We start from the raw sequence: 24,049 nt of genomic DNA on the forward strand, positions 1-24,049 counted from the left end.
GTGGGAGATCACATATACACAGCCCCCATACCCTGCCCGGCCCGGAGAGCCTCTAGTGGCCACCAACAGCCATGGCACTTCCTTCCCCTCCTGCGTAGCAGCCTCAGTCCGAGCAACTGTTGTAGGAGAATCACCCAGTTCCTACATATTTGGTGCCTTGCTATATTTGAAGCAGTGACTACAAGGTGATATAAAGGTAGGTATAAGAATATTGTTTGGATGTCTAATTTAAAGTTGTTTATAATCCAGCTGCAGGAATGAATACTTAGAATTTTAAAAAGGAAGCTCACGATCAACTCTATTAAATAAAATGAAGACCCTTATATACTCAGACATTCACAAAGACTTCTTGCTCCCAACTCTAGATCAGACACCAGACAAAGGGGATGCTTCTTTTTTATTAGATTAAAAAACACAAAACCAGCAGGAACCGGGGGGGGGGAAGAAATATAGAAAAGGGCTGGGCAAAGTTCAGAGCTGACAAAGAGGAAAAGCAGGGAGACAAGGGGAAACGTGAAGAGCCCCAAGTCAAGGCAGGAGAGGGGTTTCTAAGGACTAAGCATCTTATTTGATGACAATTTTCTGGCGCAAGGCTCGGGGCCCAGAACCAGGGAGGGGCTCAGGAGGTGGCGGGCCAGGGCCCAGCGCTGAGGCAGTGGGCGGCAGTCCGTGGGCAGTGATGTACTTCTTGTAGGCCTCACGGATGATCTTGAAGGCTCGAGCAGTGGCATAGGGGATGTCTGTGACAGGGTCCCGGTACAGGGCTGGCCGATGGGTGACAGGGCAGACCTCCCGAACAGGGACCTTTGGGGGCCGCCCTTGGGGAAACCATTCCTCAAATGTTGCATCATCGCTAAAAGTGATGAAGGTACGGGAGCAGCGAGCTGGAGGGACGACGGGTCCAGTGCCGGCACGGGGAGTCAGCGTAGAGGCTGTGGGAGTAGGATCCAGTCTAAGGGGAGAGACAGAAACACAAAAACTTCTGAGGAGAAAAAACAACAGATAAAGAGAGATCAGACAGGCAAGGAAAGAGATGAAGGAGAAAGAGCGATGGGAACGTTCTTAGAGAATCAAAGTGACAGATGGGGAAAAGCAAGCTGGGCTGAATGAAAAACTGGAGAGAATGAGGAGAGGCTAAAAGAAACATGGAGCTGAGGGAAAAGAACTCTGAAAGACATCCACATGTTGGAGAGAGCTGCGTGAGGAGAGCTGAGGAGGGCAGAAGAAGGCTCTCTCCCCTTCTTGTGACACACTCACCCTTCCACATCCACATTCTCCTCTTTAGGGCCTGGCTCCCCAACAAGCGGCACCGTCACCGAATGATAGGTGATTATGGGCCCTGGGCACTTCCGCTTCTTGTGCACCTGCTTCTTTTTGTCAGCCTCGAGCCTCTCGTATGTCTCTTCAGGGTCAAAGGAAGGAATGAGGGGAAGGTGAGTTCCCCCTGTGCCCACAGTCACTTCTGTCCCACAGTCTTGATGACCTTCCTGGCTGTCCAGTCTCTGCCTAAGCCATTCACACAAATCCTGAGGTCCCCTCGCACCTCTACTTCTGATGTTTTCTGCTTGCCCCCGATATCCTCTCTGCCCATTTCTCCTGTCCACTTGGTTCCTCATGCACTCAGAAGAGTGGGACTTTAGAACTAGAAGAGACCCTTGGATAAGGAGCCTGCTGTTTCCCTCTGTATCCCTCCACAGCTGCCCGTCCACTTGCTCCCAGCAAGAGCATCTCGCTGTGTCTTCAGGCATCTTTGGTCATTACAGAGTTCCTTCCTATTTTAAGCTGGAATATGATGCCTGATGACACTGTTTTATCTTTTTGGGCTATAAAGAATGCAAGTCTGGTCTGTCTTCCATATGACAGTCCTTTACACCGTTGAAGTTATTGTCCATGTCTCTCCAGGCTGATCACAATGCCCATTTCATCGAGCCATTCCTCGTACAAAATGGTTTTGAGATACACTCTCAGAGGTTATAAGCTGGGCAGCCCACTTAAGTGTTTTGTGTGATCTGTTTTGTATTGTATTTTTTTATTTTTTTAAGATTTATTTTGGGGAGGGGATAGAGTGTGTGAGCACATGGTGGGATGGGGAGAGGGAGAGAATCCTCAAGCAGATTCCCTGCTGCTAGAGCCGGATGTAGAGCCCAATCCCAGGACCCTGAGATCATGACCTCAGCTGAAATCAAGAGCTGGGTATTTAACTGACTGAGCCACGTAGATGCCCTAAGGAAATTACATTTAAACACAGAGATTTCGGGGCACCTGGGTGGCTCAGTTGTTTAGCATCTGCCTTTGGCTCAGGTCATGATCCCAGACCTGGGATCAAGCCCGGCATCGGGCTCCCCGTTAATGGGAAGCCTGCTTCTCCCTCTCCCACTCCCCCCTACTTGTGTTACCTCTCTTGCTGTCTCTCTCTCTCTGTCAAATAAATAAATAAATAAATACAATCTTAAAAAAAAATACATAAACACAGAGATTTCTGGTTCCTCTTAAAATAACAAGAAAATCTGGCAACCCTGCATTTGCACTGTCATGTGGCAACAACGAGCGGAGCAGAATAGCGCCTCTCCTTCCGAGCACTCTTCTAATTCACCACAGTCCCCTGGCGGACTCGTGACACTGCACTATGGCAGTTTGTGGTTCGCATACACGTCTCCTCCTCAAGGACAATGACTGTGACTCATACTACCTACATATTCCCGGGGCTGGGCAGTGTTCCGCACATTACAGGCATTCAACAAGTATTTGTTAATGCTCAGTGGTCAGAAATATTCCTGCCCCTTTCCGCTGAATGAACTCCAAATTTCTGTTTCTTAAATGTGGGTACAATCCTCTAGATAAAGTCGGGCCAGAAAAGTGTGCTCTGGGAACCCCACCAATGATTTAGCCTCTTTTGTACTTGGAATTCGGGTAGGTAATATTGCTTTCTTTCCCTTCAGCCAACCTTCCAACCCTTCTCCTTTTGAACACTTCCCTGTACCTTCTAGAAATCCTCCATAATCAACCAATGCATCTATGTCCTCCAGTTCCTCCCTCAGCATGCCCTCGGCAACTTGTCTTCCCGGAAGCCCGTCACCCTGTCAGGCCCTGCTCTCCTGCAACCCTCTGGCAAAGGCTGCTCATCCTGCCACATCCCAAGCAGCGCGTGCCTGTGTCCTGCTGAGCGCACTTTGCACTTTATACCACAGCTCCTCTACCCATCTGCAGACCCACCTCCCCGCTGACACAGATGCCACTGGGTTACATCACCTCTCCTTCCTGTCATGCTCCCTCCCTCCCTCACCGAAGACTTCAGCAATCCTTTCTACTCTTCCTCTCCACCCAACTCCTGTCATCCTATGTCACGCCGGTGACCTCAAACATGCACACACGGGTAACCCCTTCAACCCATCCCCACAGTTTCTTTAACAATCTCATCTCTCAACAATCTTCCTGTCTAGGATACTTGAGTTATTCCATTCCGCTCCAGCTACAGCCCATACTTCGTTACTGCCTGCAACTGCCCCAGCTCTGAAATACTGCAATCACACATCCCAGGCTCTGGCCCCAACATCCTACCCTTTGGGTCTGTTTGCTCCCCTCTCTAGATACCTCTGTTCTTCCTCCTGTACACAGACCTCTCCATATTCTCTCTCCCTAGTGGCCCCTTCCAGGCTTTATTTCCTTTGTAAATCAAGGTTAGGTTCCTCAGTCTATCATTTTAGTCACTCTTATCAATCAAAACTCCATGGCCCAGACTTGGATTGCTGAGTGCTCCTGGAGAAGTATTACACAACAGGGTAGACTATGAACATATGTTCCCAAAATTTAACAGACTCCCACAACATCAACAGAATATTCTATCTCAAAATTTCAAACACTCTTCACTCTCCCCTCAAGCTTTCAACCCTATGCCCAACACCTGACAGGTGATAGTGCCTAAAAAACATCAGATGAGAACCACTCCAACGTCCTGTAATGGGTTACTATCCTCCAACTATAAGCCATCCTCCCTTCCTCCCTCTTAAGCTAATTCCTTCACCTGTGCTCAAGCTACCCCTTCTCCAAAAACTGGCACTATTAACTATCCTTTCTTTCTTCTTTATCATTATACTCAGGTGCTTCTCATCAAAGACTGAGTTCCTCCGATCTTTCAATAGCAAAGAAAACTCTACATTGACCCTAGACCCTATAGCTTTTATTCCTTCTTCCACCCTTCACAGCCAAACTTTTTAAGCCTACTTCAAATTGGCGTGGTTCTCAAAAAGTGCTCTTTAAGGTCACCTCTGACCTCTTTGTCACCAAAACAAATGGACACTTCTCCATTCTCCTCTTGGGTGGCATCTCTGCAGCATTCAGAAGAGACTCTCTCTCAAACATTCTCTTTGCTTGGCATTCTTAAGGCAATTCTCCTGGAGTTCTTTAACTCTCTGGCCACTGCTAAGCTCCTCTTTGATGAGCCCATTACATTCTAGTGTCTGCAGGATTCCCTTCGGCCTCTATCTTCTCTTCCTCATGCTTTCTCCCTGGCTGATCTGACCACTCCAACATCAACAGTGCTATCTATAATCAACAGACTTTCAAACTTGTTTCCAGAGCAGATCTTTTGTCCAAACCCGGGTGTGTACACTGAACTGAACTCTCAGCACTGCATGGACTGTTCCCAGACTCCTCAAATTCAACATGTTCAAAAATGAACTTATTTTCTCCTGCCAAACAAGCTTCTGCAAGGTCTCCTATGTTAGTTACTGATGTAAGAAGCCTGGGAGTTACCCTCTTTACAGTGGTCCAAACCAACCAATGTGGTCAAAGGATGTGGACTCTAATTACAGTGACATCAAGGTCACCTCGCTGTTTGTGATGGTTCTAAATCATTTGTTTGGAGGGACAGCTACTGCTTGAAAGTACTGAATTACCATTATACAGATAAAGATTAAATATTCAATTTTAAAGTCAGTATAATGAAACAGTCATGAAAATATATCCTGAAGATATTGGAAGTGAAGTAAACCTTTTCTCAACCATTGTGTTCTTTTGGAGTTATCTAAATTTGAGAAATATAAAAGTGGAATGGATTGGGTCTCAGATATTCTGTGTAAAGAATCTTCCACTCCACATTTGGGCTATAAACATTCAACTGTACATTCTTGCTCATGTAAGAGAAAAATTCAGAGAAAGAAAGACTGGGGTGGGGGGCAGTATAGAGAAAGAAAAAGAACAGATTAAATACTACAGCTGATTCTGTGTTATTTCACCCAATGAAAGTATGCCCCACACTGAGGATTTGATGGGATGTGTGCAATCTGCTATTCCCTCATGTACTCTCATGATTTAAGACTCTCAGCACCCTATAAAGAAATGTGTGTTCTGGAGCACCTGGGCAGCTCAGTCAGTTAAGCTTCCAACCCCCTGACTTCAGCTCAGGTCTTGATCTCAGGGTTGTAAGATTCTCTCTCTCTTTTCCTTTGCCCACCCCACTATAACCCTCCTCCAGCATTCTCACTCTCTTAAAAAAAAAAAAAGTATGTTTTGTACAGTCTATTATTGTACACAATTGTGTACTCAGCATATAAACTGAAGAGATTTTAAAGAATTTTTTTTTAAATAGTTCATCTTGGGGTGCTTGGTTGGCTCTGTTGGTTAAAGCCTCTGCCTTCGGCTCAGGTCATGATCCCAGGGTCCTGGGATCAAGCCTCACATCGGGCTCTCTGCTTGGCAGGGAGCCTGCTTCCTCCTCTCTCTCTGCCTGCCTCTCTGCCTACTTGTGATCTCTGTCAAATGAATAAACAAAATCTTAAAAAATAAATAAATAAATAAAATAGTTCATCTCATGAACTAATTCTGGAAAATGTCTAATTTTCATGATTATCACTAAAGTAGGCATTATCACCCCACTTTGTAAACCAGAACCGCAAGATACAAGTAGGTTAAGTAACTTGCTGGCAGTCTTATAGCAAGCGAATAGCACAACTAGGATTTGAACTTGGTTCTATGCAATTCTTATTTTATAACAATACACTTCCTCTTCCCTGTAACTTGTACTTTAGAGCTCTGCTAACTGCCTTGTTTCTTGCTCCTCATCCCTCACTCTGCATTTCCTTCGATTCCCTTGTTCCGAGTCTCCGTCTCCCCAGCTGCTCAGGTCCTCCAGTCTCCATTTTTCTCATGCGCCTCAGCCCTCTGTTCTCAAAACCACAGACTGACCCAGTGAACGTAAGTTGAGCTCCTCTGTGATCTTGGCCTCTCTGAGCAGCTCTTCCTGAGTCAGTGGCCGCTCACAGTGGGGCCCCTTTCGCCGCCGTGACTGGCCCTGCCTCTCTTGTACCCGAAGGAATGTCTGTCGCGTATGCTCAGCTGTAGACTGACGCATAGACTTCCGACCTGGGAAAGAAGTAAGAGAGGAAGAAATCTTTGAATTCATGTCCACCTCTTTTATTTATTTATTTTCAAAATTTTAAAACTTGTTTGGAAATCATTTCAAACTTATAGAAAGGTTGCAAGAAGAGTCCACAGAATACCTATGTATCCCTTACCAGATCAACTCCTGTGAACCTTTTGCCCCATTTGCATTGCGTATGTTTTCCCGAATGATCTGAGGGTTAAGCTGCACATATCTTAGCTCTTGACCTTAAATACTTCAGTGTATATTTCCCAAGAATAAGGGTTTTCCAGGTACCTGGGTGGCTCAGTCCGTTAAGCGGCTGCTTTCAGCTCAGGTCACAATCCCACATCAGGCTCCCTGCTCAGCAGGAGGCAGCCTGTTTCTTCCTCTGTCCCCACCCCAAGGGCGCTCTTCATCTCTCAAATAAATAAATAAAATCTTAAGAAAAAAAAAAAGAATAGGATGCCTGGGTGGCTCAGTTGGTTGGGCAGCTGTCTTTGGCTCACAGGTCATGATCATGGAGTCCCAGGATCGAGTCCTACATCGGGCTCCCTGCTTAGTGGGGAGTCTGCTTCTCCCTCTGACCTCTCCCCTCTCATGCTCTCTCAAATAAATAAATAAAATCGTTACCAAAAAATAATAATAATAAGGGTTTTTCTTATATAGCCATAGTACAGTTATCAGCTTTGGTAAACTTAACACTGATATAATACTTTATCATTACGTTCCAATTTTGTCAATTGACTCAAACATCTGCACTCACTGTCAGAGCCATCATCCTGCAGTTCTAGTGGCAGCAGTGCCTTCTCTTCTCGGGCCTTCTGAGAGCTACCAGCTGGAGTGCTGACCTTTCGAGGCCTCAAGCTCTTGAGAGGCTCCTGGGGAGAGACTGGGAATCAGATACCAGTCCCTGGTATCATTAAAAGTGACAAGGAGAAAGATGAGGATCTTAAGAGAAAACCAGCATTGCAGGAAATTGGACTATTGGGGGTGGGGGAGCAGAGTACTGGGACCTCATGAAGGGCACAACAGAAATGATGAAATTATGGAAGTACAAGAAAACCAGGATACCCCCAGCACCTTATATGCTTTGGTGACTACTCGGCGCTTCCTTCTTGGCTCTTCTGCTTCTCCATCACTGGATGGTTCATCCCCTTCATCAATGTCAAAGTCAGAGTCCACCTCATCCTCCGTGTCTGACTGGTCCCCTTGATACTCATCATCACCTGATTCCTGAGGACATAGGGAGATGAGGTTCTCACTGTCACTGAGTCATCACTGCCCCTCCAGAACAGAATCTCTTTGCTTTCTTGATGTAAGCGTTGCTCCACTCTCCTTCCCAACCCAGCCCTTCAATTTCTTCAGGCAAGAAGCCTTCCAAGCTGATGGCCTTTGGCACCAGCACCACCCCTTCCAGATTAATCAACTGCTCTTTACTTGTTGCACACTGTGTTAAATGCTGGGATACAAAGGATATGGTTTGATCTCTACCTTCAGGGGTCTCACAGTCTGGCAGAAGACAGGACTTAGTGTAAAAGGAAGTCTGAATACAAAGCAACTATAAAGTATCAAACGGTACTAAACAGTACTAAAATGTTACAGGAGGGACGCCTGGGTAGCTCAGTCGGTTAAGTGGCCAACTCCGGATTTCAGCTCAGGTCATGATCTCAGGGACCCGAGACTGAGCCACATGTTGGGCTCTGTGCTCAGCTCAGCAGGGAATGTGCTTGAGGATTGTCTCTCCTCTCCCTCTGCCCCTGCTCCCGCTCTCTCTCTCTATCAAATAAATAAATAAATAAATAAGTCTTTTTAAAAGTACAGGAGCTCAGAGGAAGCCACACTTCCCATAGACTGGTGGTCTGGGAAGGTCTAAACTTTACACTTTATTCCTTTAGAGCAGGGATTGGCAAACTTTTACTGTGAAGGGCCAGAACAGACAGTGGGCCACATGTGACCAGCAGGTCAGGGTTTGCTGAGCCCTGCTTTAGCCTCTAAAGAACAAAGAGGACTTGAGTTGTGGTTTAAAATACTGGGAGGGATGCCTAGGTGGCTCAGTTGGTTAAGCCACTGCCTTCCGCTCAGGTCGTGATCCCAGGGTCCTGGGATGAGTCCCACATCAGTCTCCTTGCTCAGTGAGGAGCCTGCTTCCCCCTACCCCTCGGCCTGCCTCTCTGCCTACTTGTGATCTCTCTGTCAAATAAATAAATAAAATATTTAAAAATAAATAAATAAAATAAAATACTGGTAGTGTTCAGACAGCCAAGAGGGCAGAGGTATCATGGGTAGATAGAACAGCAAGAACAAAGGTGCAGGAGCAGGAATGTGTATACCTTGTTTATGGAATAAAGATTTAGACCTAAGTAAAGCAGGTTTGTCTTTGTAAAGAAATCTTCCTAGCTGACTGCCTTTGATTCCAGCACAGCCTTCTTCCAACATTAACTATGCCCTATGCTAAAAGACTTGAAAAGACGGCATTCGGTCAATAGAGAAACTTACATATCAGGCTAATAAATTCATGACTTATATAATTTATAAGCAAGTGATTCTCCCATCCAAGTACTAACCAGGCCCGACCCTGCTTAGCTTCCGAGATCAGACGAGATCGGGCGCGTTCAGGGTGGTATGGCCATAGACTATAAGCAAGTGATTCTCAATCCTCTCCCTCTCCTTCCTTGTCCCACTACTGATAATCATTGCTGACATAAACTTACTGAGAAATAGGTCTCATTCCTCAGGTGTGTTGGAACAGAAAAATTATGGGGTACTAGTATTCCATATAATGGGGAGCCAATGAAGATTTGGGGAAATAGAAAAACTATATACAAGGGGTGTTTCAGAAAGCTCTGGAGATGTTTAGCTGAGTGGAGTAGAGAACATGGAGTATAGCCTAGAATTGAGGGGCTACAGGTCAGGGCTAGAATGGCAGTCACATCGAAAAGTAAAGGGAAAAACACAGTTGCGGGCAGGGAAGTCAACTGGGCAGGGTGGCACCTCAAACATGTGGCTCTCTCTTCAATCAATGATGTAGACCAACAAGCTAATCTTGGTACACATGCTGCCAAAGCAGGCAAATAGCACAGACAGTTGACACTCCAAGCTAGCCAGAGTTCAATCTTGCACAGATGACCATCATTTCCTCCCAACTGATGTTTGTGAAAGACAGCCTGGGAACACATTAATCCCCTAGCTCTAAGTATTAAGTCATCTCACCAGAGAGGAGTAGTTCAACCACACGGTAGCTTAATGTCCAATCAAAATGCTTTCACTAAGTTATGGATTTACTACCATTCCTTTGGCTTTTATCAAGGGTCATTAATAGCCATGACTAGATAAGATAATGTTTCTACATTAGCTACTGAACCCCTGTTACTCTATATATCTTATACCAGGATGCAATTCTTCCTGGGATTTAATGCTGAATAAGTTTTTCTCTCTTAAAGAATGTATATGCCTCTTTCTTACTGAAAAAAGAAATTCAGGGCTTGGCTGCCAGGAAGCTCACAGCTAAATTTAATATCAATTGCTATTACCAATTTAGCAGAGGCTCCTGGTACAATTACTTCTGATCTGTCTCTATTTTTACTGTTCCTACTTGTTGTTTGTATGGTAAGCCTCCTTTAATCCCTTTTGGAAGCATGAATGGTACATATTAAATAACGACTCATAAAATGACAGGAATAGGAAAATGGCCTTTGGGGGAGGGATGAGAATGTTCTATTTTAAACTATAGTTGGTCAGGGCTGTGTAAGTAATGACTCCCAGTCATCAAGTCCTGTGGATTCAATTTCCTTAATTTGTCTTGTAACCTACTGCCGATGTTTCCCTACTCCCACTACCTCCTTCAAGCCATTCTCCTCATTAAAGAGTGAGCTTTCTAAAGTACATATTTGATCATGGTACTTTGATGAATGGATGGAGAGTAAACTCTTTAACATGGTTCACAAGGCCCAACATGGTCTGGCCTTTGCCTACTCCCTCCAGCCTTACCAACCTTTATTCTACTATAAGGTTTGGAGAATGAAAGTAGGCATGCATGTACCAGACCGAGACTCCGTACCTTTACACATTCTGCCCCAGATCCTTGGTGTGTTAACTTTTCTCCTTACCCTGCTCCCAGCCAAGGCTTACTTTTCATACTGTAGTGAGTTTAAACACCATGTCCCCCAGGGATGCCAATCCTGACCAGTAACTCGGGTTCCCACGTTACCACAGCATCCCTACACTTATTTTACCCTTTATCACACAATATTTCAACTGTTAATCCAACTGGTTGCCCCACTGGGGTCAGGAATACAAACAAAGTGGTGTTTTCAATACTCTCTGCTTCCCACAGAACTTAAAACAGTGGTTGGCTTGCCCTAGCTTCTCAAAAGATATTTTAAGAATGGACAGATTCAGGATGCCTGGGTGGCTCAGTCGGTTAAGCAGCTGCCTTCGGCTCAGGTCATGATGCCAGTGTCCTGGAATCCAGTCCCACATTGGGGGGAGGGGGGGGGTCCTTGCTCCGCAGGGAGCCTGCTTCTCCCTTTGCCTCTGCCTGCCACTCTGCCTGCCTGTACTCTCTCTGTCTGACAAATAAATATAAAATCTTAAAAAAAAAAGATTCAATCAGTACCAGGACCAACCCAATCCAGAGAATGGACGTATACCGTTGAAGAAAACCATTTCTAAACTTACAGAGCTTACAACCTAATAGAAAAGTATAAACAAGTAGGCAAACCAAATCTAATTACAATTTGAGCTCTATTCTATGAAGAAGCAGTCAAGGAAGGGTTAGTTAACTAAGGAGCATTTACATTAAAAGTTGAAAGCCGAAAAAAGAGCAGACTAAGCCCCTCTATCTTTTGAAGAGACTCCTTCCTGTACTTCAGGTGGACAGCTAGCTAGGCAGTGGACCAACGAGTATATACCGCGTGACTACGATGAGCTCGCTCACGTTGTCAGACGTCGGAAGTGCGGTGAAACATGCAACTAGAGAAGTACACAATTGGTTTCTTCCATATTCTGGGGTGCCTCCAGAGAGCCCCTCCATCCCTCATCCCTCCAAACCCATCCAGGACTCTCCTCTCCAAGGCTCCATCTCACCCCCCGGCGACTCTCCCACCCGGTCTCCAGTCCCAGCTCCCAGGGCTCCTCTACATTCCCCGCCCCCTTCTTTGTCCGAGGTTTCTCTGTTCAGGACTCCTTTTAGCTTCCTCCCCTCCCTCTTCCTGGGCCCGGCTCTTGCCTCCGTGAAACCCCCATAAGTCGTCTGGTAGAACTCATCTTCCTCCTCTGCCTCCAGGAGCCCAGAAAGCCGGTTCCCCGCAGTCTTCCGGGGGGCCCGGCCCCCAGCCAAACTCATCCTGCCTACCGAGACTGCGCCGCTACCAGCGGCCCCTCAACCAGTGCGACTATCGGAGCTCGGCGATCGACACCACCACCTGCGGATGGCAGGCGGCGGCGGAAGCCTCTGGTCCACAGGCAGACGTAGCAGAGCGTCGAGAGGCTTCCAGTTGCGTCTGCCAAGCCCTCTTCACTCTGCAGCCCCGCCCGCTGGGGACACGGAGACCACCCCAAACTCCCTACCCTAGCTCGCACGGACCTGAACTGTGGAAAGATTGGGTGTCACCAGGAGGCTTAGTACCCTAAGTCCAGAATTGGGGAGTCAACAAATTTTCATTTAAAATAGGTCAGACCCCCCTCTGCTCCAGTCCGTTTTCCATTCTGCTTCTAGTGGTGAACGTTTTTATTTATTTTTTTTAAGATTTTATTTATTTATTTGACAGACAGAGATGACAAGTAGGCAGAGGAACAGGCAGAGAGAGAGGGGGAAGCAGGCTCCCCGCCGAGCAGAGAGCCCGATGCGGGGCTCGATCCCAGGACCCTGGGATCACGACCCGAGCCGAAGGCAGAGGCTCAACCCACTGAGCCAACCAGGCGCCCCGTGAGCGTTTTTAAAAAACCCAGACTTTGTCTCTGTTCTACTCAAAGATCTTTAATGGCTCCCCGGCATCTTCAGGTTAAAGTCCAAAATCCTTGAGGCAGAATAGTAGTGTGGTTAAGAGCATAGCTTTAGAGCCAGCCAGACTTGAATTTGAGTAGAAGTTAGTATTCTGGCTGTGTGATTTTGGACAAGTGGCGGAATCTCGGTTTTCTCATCTGTAGAAGTGCAACTAGGGGCATCCGGCTGGCTCAGTGGGTAGAGCATGCGACTCTTGATATCGGGGCTCTTGAGTTCAAGCCCCACTTGGGCCTGGAGCCTACCTAAGAAAAATAATAAAATGGAACTAATAATATCTACCTTTTAAAGTTGTTGAAAAAGGAGTGGGGGGATAGGGTGGCTGGGATAGGGATAGGATAGGGTGATGGACATTGGGGAGGGTATGTGTTGTGAGCACTGTGTATTGTGTAAGACTGATGAATCACAGATCTTACTCCTGAAACATATAAATAAAGTTGTTGAAAAGGGTAAGAGATATAATCCTTGTAAATTGCTTCACACAGGATTTAGTAAGCACATAGATGGTTAGAAGGTGGTAACTACTACTAACATGGCATTCAAAATCCTAACAATTTGGCCTCTCCCTGTCTTTCTGCCCTATCCTATCCCAGCATCACTTCCCAATTCTCTGTCATGCCTGCGTGCTTTTCCTTCTCCTGAGGATTCTTTCCCTATCTTGTATACCTGGCAAAATTCTGGTTCTATAAGATGGGGAAGTCTTCTCACTCACCCACCTCGCTTCCTGGCCCTGTGATATGGTCTGACTGCTTTCCATGGCCCTTTCTGACAGGTCTTCATTCATTTACTTATCAAATATTTACTGCATTCCATAACTCTGCCCATAACCATGGAGATCATGCCTCCTCCATTCTCCAGAGTAGTTTTAATCTCATACAGTCTGTGGTATTTTCAAGACCCTTTGTCAACTTCTTTCCCCATCTTTTACATTGAAAATGTGGTTGTCAAACCATAGCAACTGTATGTACTCAATGATGGCAGCTATTACATTTTATCCTAATGATTTATATGTATATTTTATTAGCCTGTGACCTTTTGAGGGCATGGACTTTATCTTCCTCTGTGTATACCAGGAACTCTCATAGTGCCTAGGATATAGTTGGAGCTAATTAATGTCAATTCAGTGAATGAATTAATGAATGACTATTGAATGAATAAGATACCCATCCTCTTATTTTGCATCTAGGTTGATCTTGCTTGCCTCTAGCCCCTCCATTCCGACCTTAGGAACTGTTATGAGACATGAAAGTCACTTTAATAAAGCTCTGTGTGTGTGTGCATGTGTGTGGCACACAAGCACATTATATCTGTTAAGTTTGTATATGGGCCCTATTTTCAGATCGCCAGATTGCTCTGCTTTTCCAAAATATATATTGGTCAACTCCCTTCTCAATTTCCTTGGGGGCACCAAGCCAACATGTCCTGCTTTGGCTCTGCTTCCACACCCTGCCACGTCACCCCAGTTCTGCTATGCCAGGAATGTTACTGGGGAAGAGTGGTTCTGTGACTCAGAGGACACCCCAGGGATTGAGTGGGAGTGGAGGCAGAGACAAGGTATGGGAGAAAAGATGGGAGACACCCCTAGCCCCACTTTTTGAATTTTGCATTCATCCATTCACATATTCAGGAGACACGTATTATATACCTAATTTGTGCCAGGCAGTATTTTAGAGGCTTGAGATCTAAAAATGGATAAGATGTAATCTTTGCCCTGAAATGTTTAATCTTAGGAGGGAGACAAACTAGTAAACAGTCTGACATAATACAAGGTAGTAGGAGTAATAGTAGCCATTTTCGGGTACATAAAGAGAAATAAAGATCCATAAGAGGCTACAAAACAGGGATCTCCTCTTTTCAGGAGGGCTGAAATCAAATTCGCTGATCAAATCCCAGGGAGAACATCCCCCCACTTGACCTACTGCCTTGTGAATCAGGACTTTATTGGTCTCTTTCCAATTCTAAAAGCAGAAACAGCTTTATATCTACACCAGATGATTTCTAAAATAACTCAGGAAATGGTAGCAGCTCCATGCTTTTATGAAAGCAAGGATAATTTATTCAACAAATATTTATTGACGATCTGAGTGAAATCCTATGCTAGACAGTGTGCCCCCACCTGTTTAGTTGGCTGCAATTGTAAAATACTTAAGTGTCACACAATTCCATTGCTATGGGATGAAATGTCAATCCAATCATGTGAAGTTTGTCTACCTTCAGCATCCAAAGGAATATGAATAATCCAGCAGGTGGCAGCAGGGAAACAATTATTTTTATCTTGATTTGCGAGTGGTAGAAGGCAGCATTAGTCTGGGCTTTCCGGCCCTAGGTTCCCTTTCTAGAATCTGGAAGACACCCGGATAGAGGATAACCAGACCATCTTGGGCGCTACAAAAGCGAGACCCCCCCATTTCTCTTCATTTATTAATTCCACAAATAATGATTAAGCCTCTACCATGTGCAGAGTCACAGATGGGAGAAGCTGGAAATACAAGAGTGAAACAGTCTTTGCTTACAGTCTGATCAAGGAGAGAGAGGTCTTAAGATCCCTACCTAGGTTCACAATCTCTAGGGTACTTTGTTAAAACTGAGTAGTGTTAGTCCACACACTAGACTAGAATGGGTAATTCATTGTGTCTCTATGCCCTTTGGTGCACAGATTAACAGAGTTAAAGAGCTAAGGGCTTGCCTGGATGGCGGGAAGACTGTGATATGGTCTGACTGCTTTCCATGGCCCTTTCTGACAGGTCTTCGTTCATTCATTTATCAAATACTTACTGCATTCCGTAAGTGTGCCCAGGGCTGCGTTTGAGGCAAAGTGTAGACCTGTTTTGAATGTCATTCAGAGGCAGGCAAGACTGCCGAGCACGTTACAGTAAACAAAGCAGTAAAGCCGGAAGAATACTTAGTCGCAGGTGATGTTTTGTGACATCTGAGTGCTTAATATCTTTGTCTCGACAAAGAGTGCTTTTGTCGGGAGTTCTTCCCTGGGCTCTAAAACTGAGGGCCGGCAAAGTAGACTCACTTATCCCGAGCTCCGGCAATTCAACGGGGTCCTTTCGCAGAGCAGAATATAAATTGACCCACTGAGCCACCGTAGGGACGGTCTACAGTCGGGAAGGGGGTGTCTTTGACGGGTGGATTCGTTAGGGGGTGGGGAGCCCGTGTCATATGACCAGTAGCAGCCTCCCCTATTGGCTCTCAGGGGCCACCCTCTCTGCCCAGTCGAGTGGGCTGAAAAGCTGGAGAGGTTGGGCGCATGCGCAGTTCTCGGATTTCCCTAGCCACCCAGAGTGGAGCGGTGGGGTTGGGCGATATACAGGCTGTGGCTAGGGAGGAGGGGTGGGGGCGTTTGTTCCGTTGGGACTTTTCACGCCCTTTTATTCCTTTAGGTGTGGTTAGGTTCAGCGGCTTGAGCGAGCGTATTCTCTTGTGAAAGGGGAAAGAAGCTCCTGCGGAGAGCGGTCGAAGTTGCGGAGGGGTGCGAGACCGGAGTTCTCCCCTATGCCAGCCAAATGGTGCGGCCCTGAGCTGTTTCACGACCCGGCCGGACTAGTCTGAGAGAGGCCCCGGAGGGGGCAGGGAGGCGGCCCGCAGAACGCGGGTTCTGTGAAGAGACGTGGAGAAGATTCGATTCGGAGAAGAGGAAGAGCCCGATTGAAGGGGAGCGAGGCCGCTGAGGGGGAGGGGGCTGCCAAGATGGCGTCGTCCTCCTCTGGGCCGTCGGCGGCCGGGGTTTCAGCCTCGGATCCCGCGGTCTCTTCCGGCGCCTCTTCCTCAGGTAATCAGGGTGGGGCGTGGGCAGGGGTCTGAGGACTGCTGGTGCGATGGGAACGAGGGCGAGACCTGGGAGGGCACCTGTAACTGGGGATGTCCGAGGAGTTTCCGGTAAGGAGGACAGAGGCCGGGCTTTCAAATAGGAGGGCTTTCTGAGCGGGCACGGGGAGTCTGAGGAAAGGATGGATTTGGTTGAGGAAGGGGTGACTGTAAAAAATACTGTCTTCAGGAGACCGAATTGAGGACTTGAAGTAGTAGGGTTAGGAGGGGATGGAGATTGTAGGTGGGGGTGGGAGGGAAACAAGAGAAATCGAAAGGAACGGACAAAACTAAAACAAATGGAGGCTTCATAAGTAGAGGAATTAGTGTGAAAGGCAGGTGGAACCCAAGTTGATTATGGGGTTAATTGGATGAACCTGTGGGAGAGAAGCCATGGAGTTGAAACATGTTTAAGAGTTAAGTGACGCTTTCTTTCGATTTGCTGTGGAGTTAGGGAATTGTGGATTTTGTTGCGAGTGGGAGTTATTGAGACCTCTTTTTCCTTAGAGACTCCCCTTCATGCGTCATTCCTTCTCACTTAGTGCCTCCCTCCTGCCACGCGCACGCATTTGTACACACCTATATGTTATATCAAACACCCTACTTCGATGATTCCCATTTCTAGACTGCCCACTTTTGGGAAGGAATGGAACGTTTTGAAGGAAAGTGGAAAAAAGACCCTAAAAACAGATGGAGAAGGTGGAATGATGCATTACAGGGTGAGAGAGGTTATGTTGAGAATTAGGCCTGGGACGGATGGTGTGGTTGGGGGAGGTGGTTCTGCGTGCTGTGGGAGAATATTGCATAATAGGAAATGGACTGGAAGAATGCTTAGGCTGTATCAGGAAATTGGCACTTGGAGAATGGAGTCAGGGAACATAGCTCAAAGTAGTTAGAAACTATTGGAGATTGAGGGACTGCCGAGGAGCCACAAGAAAAGCAACAGATTGTGTGTAGGAGCAAAAATGTGTATAAGTGTGGGGAGGGGGTGGAGATTGAGTCAGAAACTGTTCTAGAGCTTCCATCAGAAATGTCCGGTGTTCCATAGTGACTGTTGCTTCTAAACTGTGAGCAGGAGAGGCTTTCAGATGGTGGATGCTGTACTTGAGATGAATTTCCTTAGGCCTGGGATGTCATCCTTGCCTTTTGAATTGGCTATATAGAAGGTTCTACCTTTCATATTTCAGCTGGGTTGGGTACCACTATATGGTCACAGATACTTTCTTCCTAAGCTGCAGTTTTATTTATGTGCATCTATTTTTAGTTTCTTGATAGGTGATTTTTGCCTTTCCTGTAAAAGCATTAAAGGACCAGATCAACTCATGTTGCATTCTAAGTGTGAAGAATGAAGTAAAGTGACAGATTTTTTTTTTATAGAGTAGTTCCTTAATTTAAGACCTTTTCTTCTTCCCATAGTGCAGAAAGAACAATGGTTGTGTGTAGTCATTAAACTTAACTATCAAGTTATGTGTTCTGTTAGAACCTAGGTTAACCTTAAAAGCCATGTGTTTATATCCCAAAATTTGATTCAGTATGTGTCTAATGGAAGTACTGGCCATGTGGACAGATTTAGAAGTAAAGGAAATAGTTCTTTGTTACTTACTGATACATTTTTCTCCTCTTCCATCTCTGCTCCTGCTTCAGATAGTTCTTCTATCTTTTTTAGATGTCACCGTATGGTATTTTTTTAATGTTTTTCTGCCAGATCCTAGGGTTGGCAGTTAATAATTCAGATTGCATAAACGTTTTGGTCCTGTTTTGTTTTCCCGAGAAAATAAAATTAATAGGTTTCAGTGGACTTTACAGCTCCTTGATTCTCCTGTGTTCATATGAGAAGTCAAGGTATAAAAAATATCTAAAAATAGTTTTAGATTCCTGTTTTTACTTTTGTTTCTTACAGCTACCCTCTTTGCTCCTTTGACAGTTATTGAAGCAATTGTATTAAGAAGTTAAGAAAAATTAAATATTTCTGAAAACCTGATGGGATTTTTGTGTCCAAATACACAGTGTTGACTTTTATTTGTGTGTCTGCACTTTCACTTAGGTTTGGTCTTAGTAAATTTAATTTAGTAAAATAATTCATTTTAAGGATATGATTGAAGACAATAGAATATTTGATTCTGATCCAAAAAAGGCTATTAAAAATGGGGTTTATTTGTTTTTACATTTTTTTAATGGGTTGTATTTGTGACTGGAGGTGAGTATTGCTGTATCTGGATGGTACTGGGGGAATTAGGACATTGACAGGAATGAGTGATGGTTTATGGTTTCCTAAATTGTTAAAGGCAAGAAGGCTGGCCTTGTAGAAATTCAGGGTAGGGAGGGTGTGTGTGTGTGTGTGTGTGTGTGTGTGTGTGTGTATGTAACCATTCTAAAACCAGCTTACTGTTCTGAGGTGTTTAGCTGAATTCATTTAAATTTGGTGAAACTCTGAAATCCTAAAGGCAAGATTCTTTGGCAGTGTTGAAAATAGATTCAATATAAGAATGTTAGGATTCAGGGACAGATTGATCTTTTAGATAAGCCACTCATAACCTTTGGAGGCTCAAAATCTTTTGGCTTTCAAATTAGGGAGGACAGATTATTTAGAACAGTTGTTACTGTCTAGATGTTTTCACCATTAAGGCACCAGTAAGCTGGTCTTTTATACTGCTGACAAGTGAAATACAGATGGTAGATCAAACCATATGTTCTAAGAGATGTTTGACATCTTTTCCCAATGGAGTAATTTACATGTTTGGATTTGTGGGGAGGCGGTTATAAATGAATATCAATTTACAGAAGTCATCATCATGTGTTTGTTCTTATACTTTGTTAATAAAAACTGATGCAGTTTGACATCCAGTCTCAGCTGTTACGTGTGTAAAGGAAATTTATTCCTTCTTTTGCTTTCTCCCCCATCCTCATTATTTGGACAGTGACACCACTTAAAAATAAAATTAGCCCTGAAGAGGTGCTCTTGACAGTATGACCATCTGTCATACCAGTGTGCAGAGAGTCTATTTCCCTATCTGTAATTGGCCTAGTTTATCAAGATTTTGAAATTCAGGGGCGCCTGGTTGGCTCAGTTGGTAGAACATGTGACTCAGTCTTAGGGTTGTAACATTACTGTGTAGAGATTACGTAAAAATCTTTTTTTTTTTTTTAATTTTATTTATTTGTCAGAGACAGTGAGAGAGAGAAAATAAGTGGGGGGGATGGGAGAGGGAGAAGCAGGCTTCCCAACGAGCAGGGAGCCTGATGGGGCTTGATCCCAGGACTCTGGGATCATGACCTGGGCTGCAGCCAGACACTTAATGACTGAGCCACCCAGGCACCCCAAAAATACAATCTTAAGGAAAAGAGAGAGAGAGAGCGAGCTTGAAATCAGCTACTGAGTCCTTTTTTTTTTTTTTTTTTTTTTTAACCGCAGGGAGGGAGTGAAGACTTTCTGTTTGGGAGACTTGATTTGAAGTTTGAAGGAGTTAGAAAGTTAGAAAGTAAAATTAGAATGCTAAAGCTCTTCTGAAATAAGAGCTGTTTGATAAAATCGCATGTGATTCCCCTTCTAAGGAAAAAGCACTTGAAACATTAGAAGATCATAAACCTGTAGTTGCTTTTTACTTCAGACCAGAACATTTCTGAAATTGTCATCCTTTACCTATATGATTTTATCATGAGCACAAATGATTTGGAAGTAACTTTACAGCTCCTTTCCGACTGTATTTTACTTAACTACTGTGGGCAACCCCAGAGGACACAGGACTGAAGCATTTTTATTTGGGACCTTTATCATAGGGCCAGCCTCATCAGTCCCTGATTCTGGTGGTTTTGTTCTTTCTAGAAGAGCTTCACCAGTAAATTATGCTCTAATCTGATAACACCAAATGGTAGGGGTTTTGTAGGTTTTTTTTGGTCTGTATTCTTTGTATCTGGTGTAAAACATTTGTAGGCTGATCCTTTTCCCTTCCCTTCTTCCATATTAGTGAAAAGTAATACAATTTAAGCCACTTTACTAGAGTGAGAAACTGAAATTTGGAAATGTAAAAATAGAACAGAATATCATGCAGTTAGAATATCACCAGGTGCCATTTTGGACAACATTTTATAAGTAGGGAGAGAGGTTTCTGTTTGTTTTTTACATAGGGGTTTTGACACTTTTTTTTTTTTTTTTTTTGCCAGAAAACTGACACCAGAATGTCTTTGTTTTTGATTAACCATTTATCTTTTTTTAATTATTGAAAAAGATTTTATTTATTTGAGAGAGAGCGAGAAAGTGCAGTGTGCACACAAGCAGGGAGTGGGAGCAGAGGGAGGAGAGAATCTCAAGCAGAATCTGCACAGACCATGCTAAACTCAGAGCCTGAGGCCAGGCTGAATTCCAGGACCCCAGGATTATGACGTGAGCCAAAACCAAGAGCCAGAGGCTCAACTGACTGAGCCACCCAGAAACCCCTGATTAACCATTTATTTCTGCCATGGCTGCCCAAGCCTGGTCAAGTATGATTATATAGACTCATTAAGTATCCAGTATCTGATAGTAATTGGTAGTAATGCACTGATAAGTTGGCTTTGGATATCAAAATAATATGTTTTGCTTGTTAGTTTCTGTGTGCAGTTCTGGGTTGATATAAAAGTCTGCTGATTCATAACTTGGCTCAAACAGGTGCCAACTACTAGTTATCACATATTTTATTAGTCTGTTTTTCTCTGATGATATAGTGGAAACTACAGCCGGTGTAGTGAACAACAGAGATAACACCAGGCCAAAGACAGAACTGGGGATAAAGAAGGAAGGTGGTTATTTTATTCTTTAAGCTGTATGTTTTCTTTCCAAGAATTTTTGGGTGTTCTGACTAGATATAAAGCAAGAGCGAAGTTGTTAATTTCTTCTTTTTCCTGGGTGTATTTCTTGATCGTGAATAAAAGTATACTTCAGGAAGTATGCTATTTTCTGATAGCCTGGTAGAGGGAATCTCTTTTTCTATGTGTTCCAAACCCCAGCCCACCATTCAGTCTCAGAGAGAGTGGCCTGATGGTATTTCCTAGAGGAAACCCCTTCCTAGCCCATTTCCCCTATTGTACTTCACTTCTCCACCCTTTCCTATCAAAAGAGCACTGTTTAGTTTCTAAGTATGTGTTAGTTGGTTTTGTTCACATCTCCTATGAGCGTCCATAGTTCTTTTTATTGTTTACTATTTGAAGTGAACCTTTTTTGTGCAACCTCTCTATTTTTTTAAACTTTGTCCCGTCATTTTTCTTTGTCCTCCTATGAAATTCCAGTCTGTTTGTTTGTAATGACTGTCGACAATAGATATTTTATTTTAAAGCTTTTATTTTTAAGTAACCTCTGCACACAGCATGGGTCACTAACTTAAAAGATCAAGAGTTGCATGCTCTACTGACAACCAGCCAGATCAGGCACCCCTGTAGACAATACGTATTAATTGGCAATCATCTGATTCCAGAAAAGTTTTCTTCCTGATGAATCTGTGGAAGACTTTGGCAAAAAGTAAGGAGGGCAGGTTCCTTGTAGGGAGTACAATATATCTTATTATTTGCTTTATGTACTTAACCAAGTAATATGGAAGTAACCCAGAATAAGCAGTATACCAAAGGATCAGTGATGTTAATGGGAAGTAGGCTAAGGGAAGGTAATCAAAGGAAGTTGTAGGGAGAGAATGGGAAGAGGGTTTTTTTAGGATACATAATTAGCTAGAGCAGAGTAGCTTTCCTGTGCACAGTGTACGTAAACACCCTGGTGAACTTCAAATTTTCATTTACAAGAATGTGTATAAAAGAGATGATGAAAAAGTAACATATCTCTGATTTTCCTTGTAATTGTCTTGAAGTGCATTGTTGGGCAATTAATGTTCATTATGATATCATTAAAATTAGACTTTCTCTGCTGAAACATGTACATTCCAATCCAGCAAGAGTCATTGCTTTTTCAGGATAGATAGAGCCAGATTTGGAAATAAGAGGTGGCAGTCTGCCAAGATATCTCAAATATTTCTTGGCCATGGGTGGCTTATCCAAGAGACTCAGGTCTCTTATTTATTCATTTTTTAAAGATTTTATTTATTTAGTTGTCAGTGAGCGAGAGTATAAGCAGGGGGAGCAGGAGAGAGAGAGAGGGAGAAGCAGGCTCTCCACTGAGCAGGGGGCCCGACACAGAACTCTATCCCAGGACCCTGGAATCATGACCTGAGCGAAGACAGAGACTTAACCAGCTGAGCCACCCAGGTGTCCTGAGACTCAGGTCTTTTTTTTGTTTTGTTTTCCCATTTTTTAAAAGATTTTATTCATTTATTTGACAGAGAGAGAGAGGGAGAGAAAGAGAGAAAGAGCACAAGTAGGTAGAGCAGCAGGTAGAGGAAGAAGGAGAAGCAGGAGATGTGGGGCTTCCATCCCAGGGTCCTGGGATCACGACCGGAGCCAAAGTCAGAGGCTTAACCAACCAAGCCACTTAGGCGCCCCGAGGCTCAGGTCTTTTAAAGAAGACCTCCCCCCACCCCACCATTTTCAAAGTTTTAGGGCCAAGAGATACATATTTGAGGCCTGAGAACCATGAAATTTGCCTTGTAGGGATGCCTGGGTGGCTCAGTTGGTTGAGTATCTGCCTTTGGCTCAGGTCATGATCTCAAGAGTTCTGGGATTGAGTCCTTCATTGGGCTCCCTGCTCAGCAGGGTGCCTGCTTCTCCCTCTGCTTGCCTCTCACTCTAACTGTTGCTCCCCCTGCTTGTGTTCTCTCTCTCTCTCTCTCTCTCTCTCTGACAAATAAATAAGATCTTAAAAAAAAAAAAAAGAAATTTGCCTTGTAGAAGCAAAAGTTTACCAAGAGGGAAATATAGAGATATTTTAATTAAATTTGGAAACAGGTTCAGGGAGCTTGTTACTAGTGGCAGAGGTGTTGCATTGAGGCTGTATGTTATCAAGATGAGTCTTAGTTTAAAAAAAAAAGGGGGGGGTGAGTCTTAGTAAACTTGTGGCTCATTCCTTGCTGCTTAACAGTTGGCTGTTATCTGAGGTGACCCCAGGACTGGTAGATTAGACGGCTTTGTGTTTTTGAGCTTTTGCTTCTAGGAGCATCTTTGCCTTTCTGACTTCTTCCTAGAAGATCCTTAGGAAAACTCGACACTTGGTAGGAAACAAAATTCAGTTTTTCTCTGGGCTGTGGCTTGGTTATCTTAATCGGCTTAGTTTAGTCCTTATTGAGGGTATAGTAATGGTCCTTTTTTTGTTTCTAAACACTAGGTTTTTGAGTACTCAGCACTACTTCTCAAGGGGTGGACTGATATTTCAGACATTTCTGAGTATTTTCATTTGAAGAACATATTGTGCCCCCTACCTGCAGGGGTATGCTTAAAATGGTTTTCAGTATCTCAAGGTAACAAGGACCAAAGAGATTGCTTCAAATAGTGCAGCAGATAACTGGGCTGTGTTTGTGTTTTGTTTTGTGTGGGGTTTTGCTTTGATTGGGGGTTATTTTTTGTTTTTGTTTTTTTCTTTTAAACCCTCTGACTCTCAGTCTGATCAACCAAGAGAACTCCTGAGATTTAGCATTTTGTTTCCCATAGTTTGCTTATATTGCTTTGTGCTCTGTGTAGGTATTACGGACACATTTGTATGCAGTAGTATTGAGCTGTGTCTTTGGGATTGCTTCTTTACAACCTGCCCAGGCAAACTCGAGTTGTCTGAGGAATGCACATCCGGCCAGCCTCTAGCATCCCCAAATTATATGTGTACTTCAAACATTGAAGTCAGTCACACACTGCCTTTTAGTTTCTCATCGGGTGGATGATGTCATTTCATCTCCGACGGAAATGCTTCTGCTCTGAAAGTGCAGGGAGAGGCTCTGGTATTAAGGCCAACTCTGTTTTGTTCCGCACCC

The 24,049-nt window shown here is 44.3% G+C and overlaps 2 protein-coding genes across 4 annotated transcripts in view; one reads left to right on the top strand and one right to left on the bottom strand.

The window, feature by feature from the left end:
• Positions 1-380: 380 nt before the first annotated feature.
• On the bottom strand, positions 381-11,779 carry VPS72 (vacuolar protein sorting 72 homolog). Its single transcript, XM_032843549.1, has 6 exons — positions 11,589-11,779; positions 7,442-7,594; positions 7,125-7,239; positions 6,184-6,360; positions 1,258-1,402; positions 381-952 (listed from the first exon to the last, which is right to left on the bottom strand). Exons 1-6 carry the CDS (start codon positions 11,703-11,705, stop codon positions 565-567), a joined length of 1,095 nt encoding a protein of 364 aa, XP_032699440.1. The 5' UTR covers positions 11,706-11,779; the 3' UTR covers positions 381-564.
• Positions 11,780-15,652: 3,873 nt separating this feature from the next.
• PIP5K1A (phosphatidylinositol-4-phosphate 5-kinase type 1 alpha) overlaps positions 15,653-24,049 on the top strand; it is a 37,512-nt gene continuing 29,115 nt past the window's right edge. The window contains exon 1 of one of the 3 annotated variants that reach the window (XM_032843684.1): positions 15,653-16,140. In XM_032843684.1, the coding sequence (XP_032699575.1) occupies positions 16,059-16,140 (82 nt within the window). In that variant the 5' untranslated portion in view covers positions 15,653-16,058. The remainder of the gene's footprint in view (positions 16,141-24,049) is intronic. The other 2 variants (XM_032843682.1, XM_032843683.1) reach the window with 2 other exon arrangements.

This window comes from Lontra canadensis, unplaced genomic scaffold (assembly GCF_010015895.1).
Source record: "Lontra canadensis isolate GAN:19392208 unplaced genomic scaffold, GSC_riverotter_1.0 scaffold142, whole genome shotgun sequence".
In the NCBI taxonomy this organism is placed as follows: Eukaryota; Metazoa; Chordata; class Mammalia; order Carnivora; family Mustelidae; genus Lontra; species Lontra canadensis.